Below are 17260 nucleotides of genomic sequence, written 5' to 3' on the forward strand. Positions count from 1 at the left end.
ACACAGTGAGGAAGGTTACTCCCAGCAGGAATTGAGTTATTGTGAACAAAGTGGGAAAGGTTACTCCCAGCAGGGATGGAGTTACTGAGGACACAGTGGGGAAGGTTACTCCCAGCAGGGATTAAGTTACTGTGGGTACAGTGGGGAAGGTTACTCTCAGCAGGATTGGAGTTACTGTGAACACAGTGAGGAAGGTTACTCCCAGCAGGAATTGAGTTACTGAGGACATAGTGGAGAAGGTTAATCCCAGCAGGGATGGAGTTACTGTAAACACAATGGGGAAGGTTACTCTCAGTAGGAATGGAGTTACTGTGAACAAAGTGGGGAAGGTTACTCCCAGCAGGGCTTGAGTTACTGTGAACAAAGTGGGGAAGGTTACTCCCAGCAGGGATGGAGTTACTGAGGACACAGTGGGGAAGGTTACTCCCAGCAGGGATGGAGTTACTGTAAACACAGTGGGGAAGGTTACTCCCATCAGGATTGGAGTTAATGTGAACACTGTGGGGAAGATTACTCCAGCAGGAATGGAGTTACTGTGAACACAGTGAGGAAGGTTACTCCCAGCAGGAATTGAGTTATTGTGAACAAAGTGGGAAAGGTTACTCCCAGCAGGGATGGAGTTACTGAGGACACAGTGGGGAAGGTTACTCCCAGCAGGGATTAAGTTACTGTGGGTACAGTGGGGAAGGTTACTCTCAGCAGGATTGGAGTTACTGTGAACACAGTGAGGAAGGTTACTCCCAGCAGGAATTGAGTTACTGAGGACATAGTGGAGAAGGTTAATCCCAGCAGGGATGGAGTTACTGTAAACACAATGGGGAAGGTTACTCTCAGTAGGAATGGAGTTACTGTGAACAAAGTGGGGAAGGTTACTCCCAGCAGGGAGATCATTTCAAAGCAAGTCATTTACTTCAAAGCTGCGCATTATGCAAAGAGTGACATCTGACAGAATGGTTAGTTATGCTTCAACATTGCTGGTGTGAAATAAATCTTTCCACATTAAAAGTGTATTTATAAAAAATAAACTTACCCAGCATTCCTGGCTCCCGTTCCAACAAAGTCAGGATGTATTTGTTGAGGAAGAGAGTGCAGAAACTGAAAAAAAACCAGAGGCTGAGGTACATCATGGCCCTGATGCTCCAGACACCTGAGTTTGATTCAATCACTGTCGTCTCAGTGATAGTGACCTTTAACACACTTTCATCTGTACAACTCTCACTTCTTGCAATTACAATCTTCTCATCCCTATTGAAGAGGGAATATCCTTCTGGAAAATGTTTTTTGTTGGACAGCTTCTCATCCGGAGGCTTTTTATTGTCCAAAGCCTGGAACTTTTCATTTGAAGACATTCTCCAGATTCCAATCTGCAGCTTTGTCGTCTACTGAAACACAATATTTGAAATATTCAGTGGAACTAAATAGTCTCTCAATGAAGTAATATTCAAGTAGGATTGTGGAGGCTCTGGACTGAAAAGAGAATTGTCATCAAAAACACCTTTAAGACAAAATGACCTTATAGCCTTGAGTTTGAACAACAAAATTCTGGAAGCCTGGTATCATAATGGGATACAATGTCAGAAAGATTGCTATGAAAAAGGACTTTTCATGTTGTATGAACAGTTGAAGAAGAAATATCTAGCATTGCCTGGAAAATAAAACACTCAGTTGTGAACTACAAGGTTGAAACAAAATACCCAAAAAAACTTCATGGTAATTCTGCATAAATTGCCCCATGCCTGTCTGGAGGCCTCAGCACTGAGATGGGCATTTCCCTGCTGTGTTGTTTCCAGCTGCCTGCTCCTTTCACATCTAGAAGCATGAACAGAAAGGTGAGACTGACATTCTTCAGCTGTTTCTTGCTTTCTCCTTTGTCTAATTCTACGGCTTGTGAAGAGCTTCTGCCAACGTTGCTTTGCTTTTTTGGGGCCATATTGAACTGGGTTTGGCCACGTTTTTATTCTGAATGTATATTGATGCACCACACTGTAACTAATTGAGGAGTCCTTGGTGCAAGTTCACTTTTATTTTAACTTTTGAACTTCATCTGACCGTAAAGGTGTGGTCATAATATTCAGCATCAAATGTTACCACGATTATAGTAAACAGTAATGCAAGTCAGAGCAAGCTGGTCAAAAGAAACTTTTGAATGAACTCAAAGGTTAAATCCAATGTGGTCATGACATTCAGCAACAAATGTTAGCCCTATGAACCTCCTTGGACATTTCTAGACTGCTTCATGTTCAGCTACATGGAGAACAAACAAACAAATAAACAGACATACATGCAAATATATATTTGATTTTTTTCTACAGCCCACCAGGCCTACTTCTGCTCCTATTTCTTATAAATGGTTTGGAAGCTGATCACCTTATTTTAGGTTAATGAGTACATGTACATTGATAGTTGTTAGATAGGGCCAAAGACCAACTTTGCACAAACACAATTCATGGATCAGTGGAACGCTGTTACAGCACCAGCAATCAGGAGTGGGGTTCAAATCCTATGCTGTCTGTAAGGAGTTTGTATGTTCTCCCAGTGTTTGTATTGGTTTCCTCTCACCAGTTGAATCGTACCAGGGGTTGTTGGTTAACTGTGTGTAATTGCGCAGCATGGGCTCTTGGGCCAAAATGGCCTGTTACTGTGCTGTATGTCTAAATTTAAATTTAACACAAATCTGAAGGTAGAGAGGAATGGGTGCATACCTGATCAACAACTAATCTCATCATAAGGCTATCACAAGAACAAAGTCTTGTAGTGTTGTCACAACTATGTAAAAATGTGCATGCCAGTTCACTTAAAAACACTGAACACTATCGTTTGATGTGACAAAAATTATTTGATGAAACCATTCTAGTCATGGATGCCATTTCAATTCAACTCTTGAATGCCAGGTTGTTCTAGACAAGGTTGTTCAGCACTATCAAGAAACCAGGCAGGTTCAACTTAACATTCAAAACACATTTCTAAAAATGGATGATTCTGTCAGTCATTAAATTATTTTTCTTGCACCTCCCAATGTGCATATTTGGTGACACTGTCTCCATTACACTGACATCTTAATAGATCCAGCTCAGGAGTCACGTGATGGAGTAGTGGCCAGTTGGGCAAAAAAGTCAAAAGACAAAGTTCAACAAATATAAAAAGTAGAAGATTAAGTTGCAGAGAAGAGAAAGAAGATGGCACCCAAGAAGGAAAGAGTAAAATCAACGGGAAAAAAAGAAAAGTCACCGGAAAAGAAAGAAGAAGGGCTTACCTGCACGAAGGAACAGGGAGCCGTGGTGGCAAAGAACGTCTGTTCTCAGAGGTTAGTGCCAGCCCTGTGGAGTCGTGAACCCCAACTGCAAAAATGGCGCTCTGAGCCAAACAAAAGTGTGCAGCTGCACATGCACGAGGAGTCTCGCATGAGCAGTGCGCAATCAAAATTAAAAGAAAACACCAACGGAGGGGGGCTCAGCTGAGGAGCGGGCAACCACGGCGTGACCAGCTGAGGGACGCTCTCAGCTGGAAGATGAGGAAGGTGGCAGGAGAGGGAGTGAGGTACCAGGCGAGAAAGTAAGTCGATGGGGTGAATGGCAAGAAGAGCAGCAGCAGGAGGCCAGACAGATGAGCAGCCCAGAAGGGGAAGACCAAAAGCAAGAGGCCCAGCAAGAAGAGACCCGACAAAGTGAGACAAGCAACTCATCAGGAAAATCAGAAGAGATACAGATACAAAAAAGAGAAGAGAAGAAGACACAAACACAGGTAGAGACACAGAAGAAGAGGAATAAAACCAAGATCTTCACAGAGAAATAGAAGGGAAAACAGATGGACAGAATATAGATAAAGCTTTTTTTGAAGAACAATTGAGAGCATGAAAAGAATGGTTGTCATTAGAATTTAATGCAATTAAAAGAAAAATGAAAAGATCAGAAGATAAAATGCAAAGATTAGAACTAGTCATGACAGAAATAGGGAAATGAGTAGAGAATGTGGAAGAGCGGGAAAGGGCTATAGAAATGGAAGTAAATGACTTAAGAGGAAAATTGGAAGAAAGTGACAAAAAAGATTAAAGAGACACAAGAGTTGTTAGCTCAGAAAATTGATATGTTGGAAAATTATTGTAGGCAAAACAACATAAAAATAGTGGGCCTGAAGGAGGATGAAGACACAGACATGAAGGAATTTATAAAAGGATGGATCTCCAAGGTCCTGGGAACGACAGAAATGCAGGAAGAATTGGAAATAGAAAGGGCACACAGAACACTAGCTCCGAAACTGCAGACACATCAAAAACCAAGATCCATCTTAGTAAAATTTTTGAGATATACGACAACAGAAAATATACTGGAGCGGGCAAGGAATAAAATTAGAGAAGATAATAAACTATTGGAATAAAAGAGTCAAAAAATATTTTTTTTTACCCAGACATAAGTTTTGAACTCTTGAATAAGAGGAATGAGTTTAATACAGCAAAATCGATTCTATGGAAAAAAGGTTATAAATTCATGTTAAGACATCCAGCTATGCTTAAAATATTTATCCCCGGGGAGCAAAACAGACTGTTCTCGGATCCAGAGGAAGCACAAGAATTCGCAGAGCATTGACAGGACAGATGATGAGATGTTAAGAACGGTGATAAAGTTTATATAAAAGATGCAAAAACAATGTATATGTAAAGAACTAAAGAGGGAAAAGCGAAGGGAAGGAAGGAAGTAAGAGGAAAAAAAGGGAGAGCTTTGTTTTATGTGTAAAAATTAGTGTTTTCTGGAGGGGGGGGGAAGAGAGAATAACCGTCACTATGAAATCAGTTGACGCCTGAGAACAAGATCGCAATCCAAATGGAAAGAGGAGTTGTGGTTGCCCGGCAAGGGATAAGGGGCAACTCAGAGGGAGGGGGCATTTGGGGTTAAGGTAATATTGGGTGTGCGAATTGTTCGAGTATTTTATGTTTTAAATGTGTTGTCATACATTGAGTATAAAAAGGGAAAATAGGGGAAAAGGGGGATGGTGGTGGTGAGGAAGTGGAATGAGGTGTAAACAAGATACAAGATGGCCACGTTGAACTATATGACTATAAACATTAATGGAATACATAACCAAATTAAAAGGAAGAGGCTATTAAATTTACTGAAAAAATAAATGTAGCACTTGTGCAGGAAACGCATCTAACTGAAGTGGAACATAACAAATTAAAGAGAGACTGGGTAGGACACGAAGCGGCAGCATTATATATTTCAAAAGCTAGAGGTGTAGCTATATTAATCAATAAAAATGTACCAATCAAAGAGGAGGAAATAATAGATCCACCAGGGAGGTATGTAATGATAAAATGTCAAATATATATTCAGAATTTTGGAACTTGCTCAATATATATGTACCTAATGAAGAGGATCAAAAATTTATGCAAGATATATTTTTGAAGATTGTAGATACACAAGGAAATATATTGATAGCATGGGATTTTAACCTTAATTTGGATCCAATGTTGGATAAAACTGGAAAAAAGACAAGTAAAAAGAATAAAGTAGCCAAATTTATTGTTAAATCAATACAGGAAATGAAAATTATGGATATATGGAGGAGGCAGCACCCAAGGGAGAAGGAATACTAATATTATTCGAGTAGGCATAAAACATACTCAAGGATTGATATGTTTTTGTTGTCGGCCCATATTCAAGGGAGAGTTAGGAAAACTGAATATAAAGCTAGATTGCTATCTGATCACTCATCCCTGTTATTAGCAATAGAACTGGAGGACATCCCACCAAGAACATTTAGATGGAGGTTAAACTCCATGCTACTTAAAAGACAGGAATTTAGAGAGTTTATTGAACACCAAATTAAAACATATTTTGAAATAAATATGGAATCAGTGAAAGACAAATTTATATTATGGGATGAAATGAAAGCCTTCATTAGAGGGCAGATAATAAGCTACGTAACTAAGATGAAAAAGAACTACAATCGGGAAATAGAACAGTTGGAAAGGGAGATCATAAGTACAGAAAAAGAACTAGCAACAAGGGACGATATAAGAAAAAGAAAATTGGCAGACAAAAAAGTAAAATACGAAACATTACAAACGTATAAGGTGGAGAAGAACATAATGAAAATAAAGCAAAAGTATTATGAGCTAGGAGAAAAATCACACAAAATAATAGCCTGACAACTTAAAATGGAACAAGCTAAAAAGAACTGTATTGGCATCAAGGAAAAAGGACAAACAAATTACATATAATCCAATGGAGATTAATGAGAACTTTAAGGAATTTTATGAACAATTATACCAAACTGAGAACGAGGGGAAAGATGATAAAATAAAAGAGTTTTTAGTTAAAATTGAACTGCCGAAATTGCAAGAAGAGGAGCAAAACAAACTGATAAAACCATTTGAAATAGAGGAAGTACAGGATATATTAAAAAAACTGCCAAACAATAAAACACCTGGAGAGGATAGATTCCCAATAGAATTCTCCTGGAAGTAATGAACCAGATAGAAGAAACACAAAACTTGCCAGACTCATATAAAACAGCAGTAATTACAGTACCCACATCTCCATCAGGCACACAGAACTCAAAACAGTCAACCAGTTTACCTACCACGGCTGCACCATTTCATCTGATGCAAGGATCGACAAAGAGATGGACAACAGGCTCGCCAAGGCAAATAGTGCCTTTGGAAGACTACACAAAAGAGTCTGGAAAAACAACCACCTGAAGAAACATACAAAGATCAGCGTGTACAGAGCTGTTGTCATAGCCATGCTCCTGTTCGGCTCCGAATCATGGGTCCTCTACTGGCATCACCTACGGCTCCTAGAATGCTTCCATCAGCGCTGTCTCCGCTCCATCTTCAACATTCATTGGAATGACTTCATCACCAACATCGAAGTACTCGAGCTGGCAGAGTCCGCAAGCATCGAATCGACGCTGCTGAAGACCCAACTGCGCTGGGTGGGTCATGTCTCCAGAATGGAGGACCATCGCCTTCCCAAGATCGTGTTCTATGGCGAGCTCTCCAGTGGCCACCGAGACAGAGGTGAACCAAAGAAGAGGTACAAGGACTGCTTAAAGAAATCTCTTGGTGGAGGAGTCACGTGATGGAGTAGTGGCCAGTAGGGGAACTCCAGTCCTCTCCAGAAAAGTTAAAAAAAGATAGAGAAAAAACAAAGGCACAAACATAGAAACCACAACAATGTGAAAGTGTGGAGAAAATGACAGCAAAGAAAGAAAAACCAAAGACGACGGGAAGAAAAGAAGAAGGAAAGACGTCGGAGGAGGAAGAGGAAGGCCTTACCGGTACGAGGAGGCCCGCCGTGGAGAGAGACGCACGCTCGCTGAGGTCAGTGGAAACCCCGAACTCGGGACTACAAAAATGGCTCACGGAGCCAAACAAAAGTGCCCAACCGCGCATTCGCGACACCTCGCGCATGCACGATGCGCAAGACAAAAAAACACTGACAGGAGGGGGGACCAGCTGAGGAGTAAATCTCCACAGCTGAAACAGACAACTACAACACAACAGCAAGACTCTCAACAGGAAAACATAGAAAATAACGAGAACAAGAAGAAAGAGAATAAAAATAAGAAATCAAAGAAACAACAGATGACCAACCCAGAGGAAGAAGACCAAAACCAAGACACTTTTAATAAAAATAAGAAGACCAAAAATACCCAACAAAATAAAACAACCAACCCAACAAGAAAAACGGAAGAGATAGAGGTAAAGGACACAGATCCTGGAGTGGACTCAGAAGAGGAGGAAAAACACAGAGAAATGGAAGATGAAGGGAAGGGCAAGTACATGGATATATTTTTTTTTAAAGAATATATGGAAACAGTAAAAGAATGGCAGTCACAAGAATTCAGTGAAATAAAAAGAAGAATAAAAAGTACAGAAGAAAAAGTGAATAGATTAGAGATGATCATGTCAGATATAGGAAAAAGAGTGGACAAGGTGGAAGAACGAGAAACAGCCATAGAATTGGAAGTAGATGACTTAAAAAAGAAATTAGAAGAATCTGATAAAAAAGTTAAAGAAACACAGGAGCTGTTAGCTCAGAAGATAGACATAATGGAAATTTATAATAGAAGAAACAATATAAGGATAGTTGGCTTAAGGAAGATGAAGAAGGTAAAAATATGAAAGAATTTATAAAAGAATGGATCCCCAGGGTCCTAGGAAGACCAGAATTACAGGAAGAAATGGAAATAGAAAGGGCACACAGAACATGAGCCACTAAACCACAACCACAACAAAAACTAAGATCCATTCTAGTAAAATTCCTAAGATATACAAGAGAAAATATATTGGAGAAGGCAATGAAAAAAATAAGAGAAGACAAAAAAACCACTGGAAGACAAGGGTCAAAATTTTTTTTTCTATCCAGATATAAGTTTTGAACTCCTGAAGAAGAGGAAAGAGTTCAATGCAGCAAAAACGACCCTATGGAAAAAAAGTTATAAATTTATGTTAAAATACCCAGCAGTACTTAAAATATTTATTCCGGGGCAGCAAAGCAAACTATTCTCAAATCTGGAAGAAGCACGAAAATTTGCAGAACAACTACAAAACAGACAGAGAGATGAAGAGATGTAACAAGAACAAAAATGACAACAAACTATGTGTGTATGTATGTATATGTATGTGTATATATATATATATATATATATGTGTGTGTATTTATATATATATATGTGTGTGTATTTATATATATATATATATATATTAAAAAAATAGAGTATAGGTAAGAACAAAGAAGGGGAAGAAAGGAAGTAAGGAGGGAATTAAGAGAGTGTTATATATGAAGATTAAAATCTTTTCTGGAGGGGCTGGGTGGGGAGGAATTACAGTCACTGCGAAATCAGTTGACACTTGCGAGCGGATTCGCAAATCCAAATGGAGAGGGGAGATGTGGTTGCCCGACAAGGGACAAAGGGCAACTCAGAAAGGGGAGGGACTATTGGGGTTAAAGGAATTTTAGATATGAGAATAGTAGAAATATTTTATGTTTTAGAAATGTTGTCTTATAATGTGTTCAAAAAAAGAAAGCAGAAATGGATAAGAAGGGAAGGTGGTGATGAGGTAACAGAAAGGAAAGATAAACAAAGTATGAAATGACTATGTTGAACTATATGACTTTAAATATTAATGGAATATATAACCAAATCAAAAGGAAGAAACTGTTAAATTTACTGAAAAAAGAAAAAATTGAGATAGCATTCGTACAAGAAACTCATCTAACTGAAGTGGAACACAAGAAATTAAAGAGAGATTGGATAGGACATGTAACAGCAGCATCATATAATTCAAAAGCTAGAGGAGTAGCTATATTAATCAATAAAAATGTACCAATCAAAATAGAAGAGGAAATAATAGATCCAGCAGGGAGATATGTAATGATAAAATGTCAGATATATTCAGAATTTTGGAATTTACACAATGTATATTCACCTAATGAAGATCAAAAATTTATGCAAGATATCTTTTTGAAGATAGCAGATACGCAAGGGAACATACTAATAGGAGGGGATTTTAACCTTAATGTGGACTCAAACATGGATAAAACTGGAAAAAAAACTAACAGAAAGAACAAAGTAACCAAATTTATAATTAAATCGATGCAAGAAATGCAACTTTGGATATATGGAGGAAACAACACCCAAAGGAAAAGGAATATTCATATTATTCGGGTAGACATAAAACATACTCAAGGATAAACCTATTCCTGTTATCAGCCCACATTCAAGGGAGAGTTAGGAAAACGGAATATAAAGCAAGACTATTATTAGACCACTCACCCCTGTTATTGGCAATAGAGCTAGAGGACATCCCACCAAGAATGTATAGATGGAGATTAAACTCCATGCTACTTAAAAGACAGGATTTTAGAGAATTCATTGAACGACAAATTAAAATGTAATTTGAAATAAATACGGAATCAGTGAAAGATAAGTTTATACTATGGGACACAATGAAAGCGTTCATCAGAGGGCAAATAATAAGTTATGTAACTAAGATGAAGAAGGACTACAATCGGGAAACAGAACAGTTGGAAAGGGAAATAACAAATATAGAAAAAGAATTCGCAATAAAGGAAGATCAAACTAAAAGAAGAGAATTGACAGATAAAAAAATAAAATATGAAACACTACAAACATATAAGGTGGAGAAGAACATAATGAAGACAAAACAGAAATATTATGCGCTAGGAGGAAAAACGCACAAAATTCTAGCGTGGCAGCTTAAGACAGAACAAACTAAAAGAATGGTATTGGCATTAAGGAAAAAGGACAAACAAATTACATATAATCCAACGGAGAAAACCATTTGAAATAGAAGAATTACTGGAGATAATAAAAAAACTACCGAACAATAAAACACCAGGAGAGGATGGATTCCCAATAGACTTTTATAAAACATTTAAAGACTTATTAATTCCTCCCCTCGTGGAAGTAATCAACCAAATTGATAAAACACAAAGCATACCAGATTCATGCAAAACAGCAATAATTACAGTAATACCAAAGTCAGGGAGAGATCCACTCGCACCAGCGTCATATAGACCAATATCTCTACTTAACACAGATTATAAGATAATAGCTAAACTATTAGCAAACAGATTGGCCGACTATGTACCAAAAATAGTAAATCTAGACCAAACTGGATTTATTAAAAAAAGACAAACAACAGACAATATCTGTAAATTTATTAACTTAATTCATGCAGTAGAAGGAAATAAAACTCCAACAGTAGCGGTTGCTTTAGACACAGAGAAGGCCTTTGACAGAGTAGAATGGAATTATTTATTAAAAGTACTACAAAAATGCAGCATACCAGAGAAATATATTAATTGGATTAAAGCATTATATAAGGGGCCATTGGCGAAAGTGACAGTAAATGGATATATATCAAAACAATTTAACTTAAGCAGATCAACAAGGCAGGGATGTCCACGATCTCCCTCACTGTTCGCGTTAGCTATAGAACCACTAGAAGAACTGATAAGAACAGAAAATAAAATAAGAGGGATAAAAATAAAAGAGAAGGAATATAAAATCAGTTTATTTGCAGATGACGTTATAATATACTTAACAGAACCAGAAATATCAATAAAAGAATTACATAGGAAATTGAAGGAATATGGAGAAGTATCGGGGTACAAGATCAACACAAATAAAAGTGAAGCAATGCCAATGAATAATGCGGATTTCACAAAGTTTAAGAAAGAATCGCCATTTAGATGGCAAACACATGCAATGCGATACCTAGGTATACAACTAAATAAAAACCTCGGCCATCTATATAACCTCAATTACCATCCATTAATGAAAAAATTACAAGACGACTTAGAGCATTGGAAAGACTTACCACTAACACTGATAGGAAGGATAAACTGTATTAAAATGAACATTTTCCCAAGGATACAATACTTATTTCAGTCATTACCAATACACCTAACAGAGAAATTCTTCAAGGAGTTAAAGAAAATAATAAGGAAATTTTTATGGAAAGGGGGGGAAACCAAGGATAGCACTACATAAATTAACAGAATGGTACAAACAAGGAGGCTTACAACTACCAAACTTTAAGAATTATTATGGAGCCGCACAATTAAGATACCTATCAGATTTTTATCAAACAAGGGAAAAACCAGATTGGACCAGATTAGAACTAGATAAAATAGAGGAGAAGATACCTGAACATATACTATATAAATGGGATGAAAAATTGGTGCAACGTAGGAATTCACCGGTATTGCATCATCTGCTCAACATTTGGAAGAAGATTCATGTAGAAAGGAATAAAACAAATTAGCAACTACCAAAACTAATATTGACGCAAAATCAGCTAATCCCTTTTAGAGTAGATAACCTTTTCTTTAGAGAATGGGAGAGAAAAGGGATCAAAAGAATAGAAAATTGTTTTTCGGGAAATAAATTATTATCCTTTGAACAAATGAAGGATAAATATAATATAACTCACGATACAATGTTTGCATACTACCAACTGAAAACCTACTTGAAGGACAAATTGGGAAGCAGTCTGAGGTTACCAGAGGGAAGTAATTTTGAATATGTGATTACAGACACAATGATAATCAAAAAATTTGTAACAAACATGTATATTAAACTGCAAGAAAAAGGAGAATGAGGAAACAAATGGTAAAACTAAACAAAAATGGGAACAAGATTTAAATATAAAGATAAAGAAGGAAACATGGGAGAAGTTATGCTCTGGAACTATGAGAAATACAATAAACACGAGGTTACGTATGATACAATATAACTGGATACACAGGCTATACATTACACCTCATAAGTTAAATAAATGGGACCCAACAGTATCTGACAGATGTTTTCGCTGTAAAAAGGAAATGGGAACAACAATTCATGCAATCTGGACATGTGAGAAAGTGAAAAAATTTTGGGAAGATCTAAACCAGATATTAAATAAAATCAAAAAAACAAAAAACAATATACCAAAAAACCCAGAGATCTTCCTCCTAAGTAACATAAAAAACAAAGAATTGGATTTGATTTGGATGGTGCACAAAAAAGATTTGTTAGGATAGCCCTAGCTGTAGCAAAAAAATGTATTATGTCAGCCTGGAAATTAGAAGATAACGTGAGAATACAACAATAACATATAATTTAAGAAATAATATTACAATATTTGAACAAATATGGGAGCCATACATGAAGCACAATAGAGAAAACCTACCGGGGACATCTACCACCTAAAATGACAGAAGGAGATGGAAATGAAAAAGATTGACTCAGTGGAATTTCTTGTTTATTTTTATTGAGTGACAACATTGTTTGACGGGTTTAATGTATCTTAGATTCTGAACTTTAAATGAATGGGAGGGGAGTTAGGGAGGGTGGGATGGGAAGGGGGGGGGGGGGGAGAAAACGACACCGTATATATTTGAAAAGAAAAATGTATGTATCTTGATCAATGTGGTTTATAGTGTGAAAAACAAAAAATAAAAAAAAACATAATAGAGAAAACCTACCGGGGACATCTACCATCTAAAATGACAGAAGGAGAAGACAATGAAAAGAACTGACTCAGTAAAATTTCTTGTTTATTTTTATTAAGTGACAACATTGTTTAACGGGTTTAATGTATCTTATAGATTGAACTTCAAATAAATGGGGACGGGGTGAGGGAGGGAGGGAAGGGAGGGGGAAAAAGGGGAGAAAACGACACTGTATATATTTAAGAAGAAAAATGTCTGTATGTATCTTGGTCAATATGGTTTATAGTGTGAAAAATAAAAAAATTTTTAAAAAAGAAATCTCTTGGTGCCTGCCACATTAACCACCGCCATTGGGCTGATATCGCCTCCAACCGTGCATCTTGGGCCTCACAGTTCGGCGGGCAGCAACCTCCTTTGAAGAAGACCGCAGAGCCCACCTCACTGACAAAAGACAAAGGAGGAAAACCCAACACCCAACCCACCAATTTTTCCTTGCAACCGCTGCAACCGTGCCTGCCTGTCCCGCATTGGACTTGTCAGTGACCAACGAGCCTGCAGCAGACGTGGACATACCCCTCCATAAATCTTCGTCCGCGAAGCCAAGCCAAAGAAAGAAAAAAAAGAAAAGAATTACAGTAATACCAAAGATCCACTAACACCAGCATCATATAGACCAATATCTCTACTTACTTCAGATTATAAGATAATAGCAAAATTATTAGCAAACTGATTGGCCGACTGTGTACCAAAAATAGTAAAACAAGATCAAACTGGATGCTGCCACTACCTGTCCTACCCAGTCTCTCTTTATTATGTTTCATCTCAGTTAGATGCATTTCCTGCACAAAAAATGTCTATTTTTTCTTTTTTCAGGAAATTTAATAGTCTCTTTTGTTAATTTGGTTATGTATTCCATTAATATTTATAGTGATATAATTCAACATGGCCACCTCATATCCTGTTTTAATCTCATTTCCACTTCCTCACCACCACCATCCCCTATTTCCCCATTTTCATGTTTTCCCTTTTAAACTCAATGTATGACAACACATTTAAAACATAAAAATACTTCAACTCCCACATCCAATATTCCCTTAGCCACAAATGTGTACCCCCCCCCCCCCTGAGTTGCCCCTCATCCCTTGCCGGGCAACCACACTCCCCTCTCCATTTGGATTGCGAACCCGCTCACAAGCATCAACTGATTTCACAGTGACAATTATTCTCTCCCACCCAACCCCCTACAATACTTTTTTTCTTCACATAGATCAAAGCTCACCCTCTTCCCCCCTTACTTCCTTTCTTCCCTTCTCTTCTTTAGTTCTACATATACATTATTTTATTTCTTTATATGCATTTTATCGCCATTCTTCATTCTTGTTACATCTCTTCATCTCTCCTTCTGTCCTGCAGGCGTTCTGCAAATTCTTGTGCTTCCTCTGGATCAGAGAATAGTCTGCTTTGCTCCCCAGGAATAAATATTTTAAGCACAGCTGGATGTCTTAACATAAATTTATAATATTTTTTCCATAGGATCGATTTTGCAGTATTAAACTCCTTCCTCTTCATTCAGACTGGGTAAAAAAATATTTTTTGACCCTTGTATTCCAATGGTCTTCTCTAATTTTATTCCTTGCCCTCTCCAGTATATTTTCTCTTGTCGTATATCTCAGAAATTTTACTAAAACGGATCTTGGTTTTTGATGTGTCTGTGGTTTCGGAGCTAGTGTTCTGTGCCCCCTTTCTATTTCCATTCCTTCCTGTATTTCTGTCATTCCCAAGACCTTTGGAATCCATTTTTTTATAAATCCTTCATATCTGTGCCTTCTTCATCTTCCTTTAGGCCCATATTTTTATGTTGTTTCGCCTACTATCATTTTCCATCATATTAAATTTCTGAACAACTCTTGTGTCTCTTTAATTTTTTTTGTCACTTTCTTCCAATTTTCTTCTTAAGTCGTTCACTTCCATTTCTACAGCCGTTTCTCATTCTTCCACATTTTCTAATTTTTTCCCTATTTCTGTCATGACCAGCTCTATCTACTCACTTTTTCTTCTGTACTTTTCATTTTTCTTTTAATTTCACTAAACTCAAATGTAAACCATTCTTTTAATGCTCTCATTTGTTCTTGAAAATTTTTTTATCTATATTCTGTCCATCTGTTTTACCTTCTATTTTTCTGTGCAGATCTTGGTCTTCTTCTTCCTCTTCTGTGTCTGCACCTGTGTTTGTGTCTTCTTCTCTTCCTTGTATTTGTCTCTTCTGACTTTCCTGATGAGTTGCTTGTCTCACTTTGCTGGGCTTCTTGCTGTTGGTCCTCTTCTTCTGAGCTACTCATCTGTTGGGCCTCCTGCTGCTATTCTTCTTTCCTCTCACTTCCTTTTCTGTCACTTTCCTCTTCTTCCAGCTGAGAGCCCTGGTGTCGGACATCCCTTAGCTGGTCACATTGTCTTTGCCCACTCCTCATCTGGGCCTCCCTCCCGTCGGTGTTCTCTTTTTCCTTAGTGAGCACACTGCGCACTTTTGTTTGGCTCAAAGAGCCATTTTTGCAGTCCAGCGGTTGGGAGGTCGCAACTCTGCGGGGTCGTCACCAACCTTGGGGAGCAGGCTCTCTTCTCCACGACAGCTCCCTGCTTTTTCATGCAGGTAAGGCCTTCTTCTTTCTTTTCCGGCGTCTTTTCTTTTTTTTCGCCATTGTTTTTACTTTTTCCTTCTTGGGTGCCATTTTCTTTCTTCTCCACAACTTTGTCTTTTATTTGTTATGTTTCGTATTTCTTGAAATGTATATTTTCTTCACTTTATTTCTTCTTTTCTGGAGAGGGCTGGTATTCCCCTGCCGGCCACTACTCTATCACGAGACTCCTCATAGTTTTGCATGTTGAACCTAAAACTTCTTATCAGATTCTTGGGTATGTGCGAAAATACCACACCATGGCAAGTCAGGAGTCCCCTCAGTAGCAGTCCCTCTCTCCCTACATGAATTATTTGATATATGTACCTTGCCCAGCAACAGTGATCCAACCACTGAAGATAAATAAAGATTGGTCAATACAACCAACAAGGTCAGCAATTACTCAGCCTGTAAATGGCACATATTGGGTGTGTGGACGTAAAATTTATTCATGGTTACCTGGGGAAAAGGAACGTTGGAATCGGACAAAAGGGTTTAAATTGACCCATACACCTAAAGGTTGGAGTGGATGTTGTTACCTGGCCTACTTAATTCCACATGTCCGTGGCTCTGAATGTTGCACATACATCCCGGATGTATCAGCTAATATCTCAAATTTGGCAGTCCATATTAAAAATTATAGAGAGAAAATCCGGGAGGCTGGAGACAAATATCAAAAATGTGTATGGGGTCATTGGACATGGGAAGATTGGAATTTCGGAGGTTAGGGGCCATGGTTAATGCACCTTGAAATATCTGGTTTAATGATTATAGTGGGTTTATTTATTGGATTGGCCATCCTACGATGGGTTATTAGCAGATTAATCTACCAGCTACTGGAGCAAAGCAGATGGTATTAAAAAACACCATGGCAGATGAACAACGACAAATTCAACTCGTGTTACAACAATTTGAGGAAACAAAAAAGTGAACAATAATGCAGTTTAATCAAAAATACATGGTAAAGAGAAAAGGGAAGATTGTGAAATATGGTTGAAGATGATTAAACTCGCACCATTCTGTGAAAAGGGATGGAATGCAAAGAATGAGAGCTTGAAAATAGACAATACTAGCTAGTAGGCCTCTTCTTATCAGGAGCCCCAAGGATCTGGTTCAGGCTGGTACACTGACCGAAGATAGTCTATAGCTATTACTGCGCTTGCTTAATAGAGACATGAATATGAACTAATTAACTTAACATGCGATATATGAAGAGGGAGGAATTGATGGAAGGGAAAAGGAGAATGTTGTAATGTATTGGGATTCTGATTGGAAGAAGGTAAATGAAGGTGGGGTAATGTTGAGTGCGGGACTGTACAAAAGAGTGATGATGTGTCTCCAGACAAGGGATACCCGGCTCTGCAGACTCGAAATAAAGCTGAACCTTTTCTCCAAGACTGTCTCCAAAGTAGTAATTGTGAACACTTTATATTTCACACCCATTATCTGGAATTCAATCAACTGGAAACCCAAACAACTGGCAAATAAATAAATAAATAAATAGATTGATAGATCAATCAATAAAATTTAAAATAAATAAGAATAAATTATAATTAAAAGTTTAAAATTATATAAGTAAATCTGGAGCGTAGAAGATTGAGGGGGGATTTGATGGAGGTGTTA

The 17260-nt window shown here is 37.8% G+C and overlaps 1 protein-coding gene across 2 annotated transcripts in view; it reads right to left on the bottom strand.

Moving 5' to 3' along the window:
* The window catches only part of slc35e2b (solute carrier family 35 member E2B), a 33969-nt gene extending 19900 nt beyond the window's left edge, over positions 1-14069 (bottom strand). The window contains exons 1-2 of one of the 2 annotated variants that reach the window (XM_069918244.1): positions 13448-14069; positions 1031-1379 (exon numbers count right to left, since the gene is read on the bottom strand). In XM_069918244.1, the coding sequence (XP_069774345.1) occupies positions 1031-1349 (319 nt within the window). In that variant the 5' untranslated portion in view covers positions 1350-1379; positions 13448-14069. Of the gene's footprint in view, positions 1-1030; positions 1383-13447 lie in introns of both variants that reach the window. The other variant, XM_069918243.1, reaches the window with a different exon arrangement.
* Between the last annotated feature and the right edge of the window lie 3191 nt (positions 14070-17260).

This window comes from Narcine bancroftii, chromosome 2 (assembly GCF_036971445.1).
Source record: "Narcine bancroftii isolate sNarBan1 chromosome 2, sNarBan1.hap1, whole genome shotgun sequence".
Lineage (NCBI taxonomy): Eukaryota > Metazoa > Chordata > Chondrichthyes > Torpediniformes > Narcinidae > Narcine > Narcine bancroftii.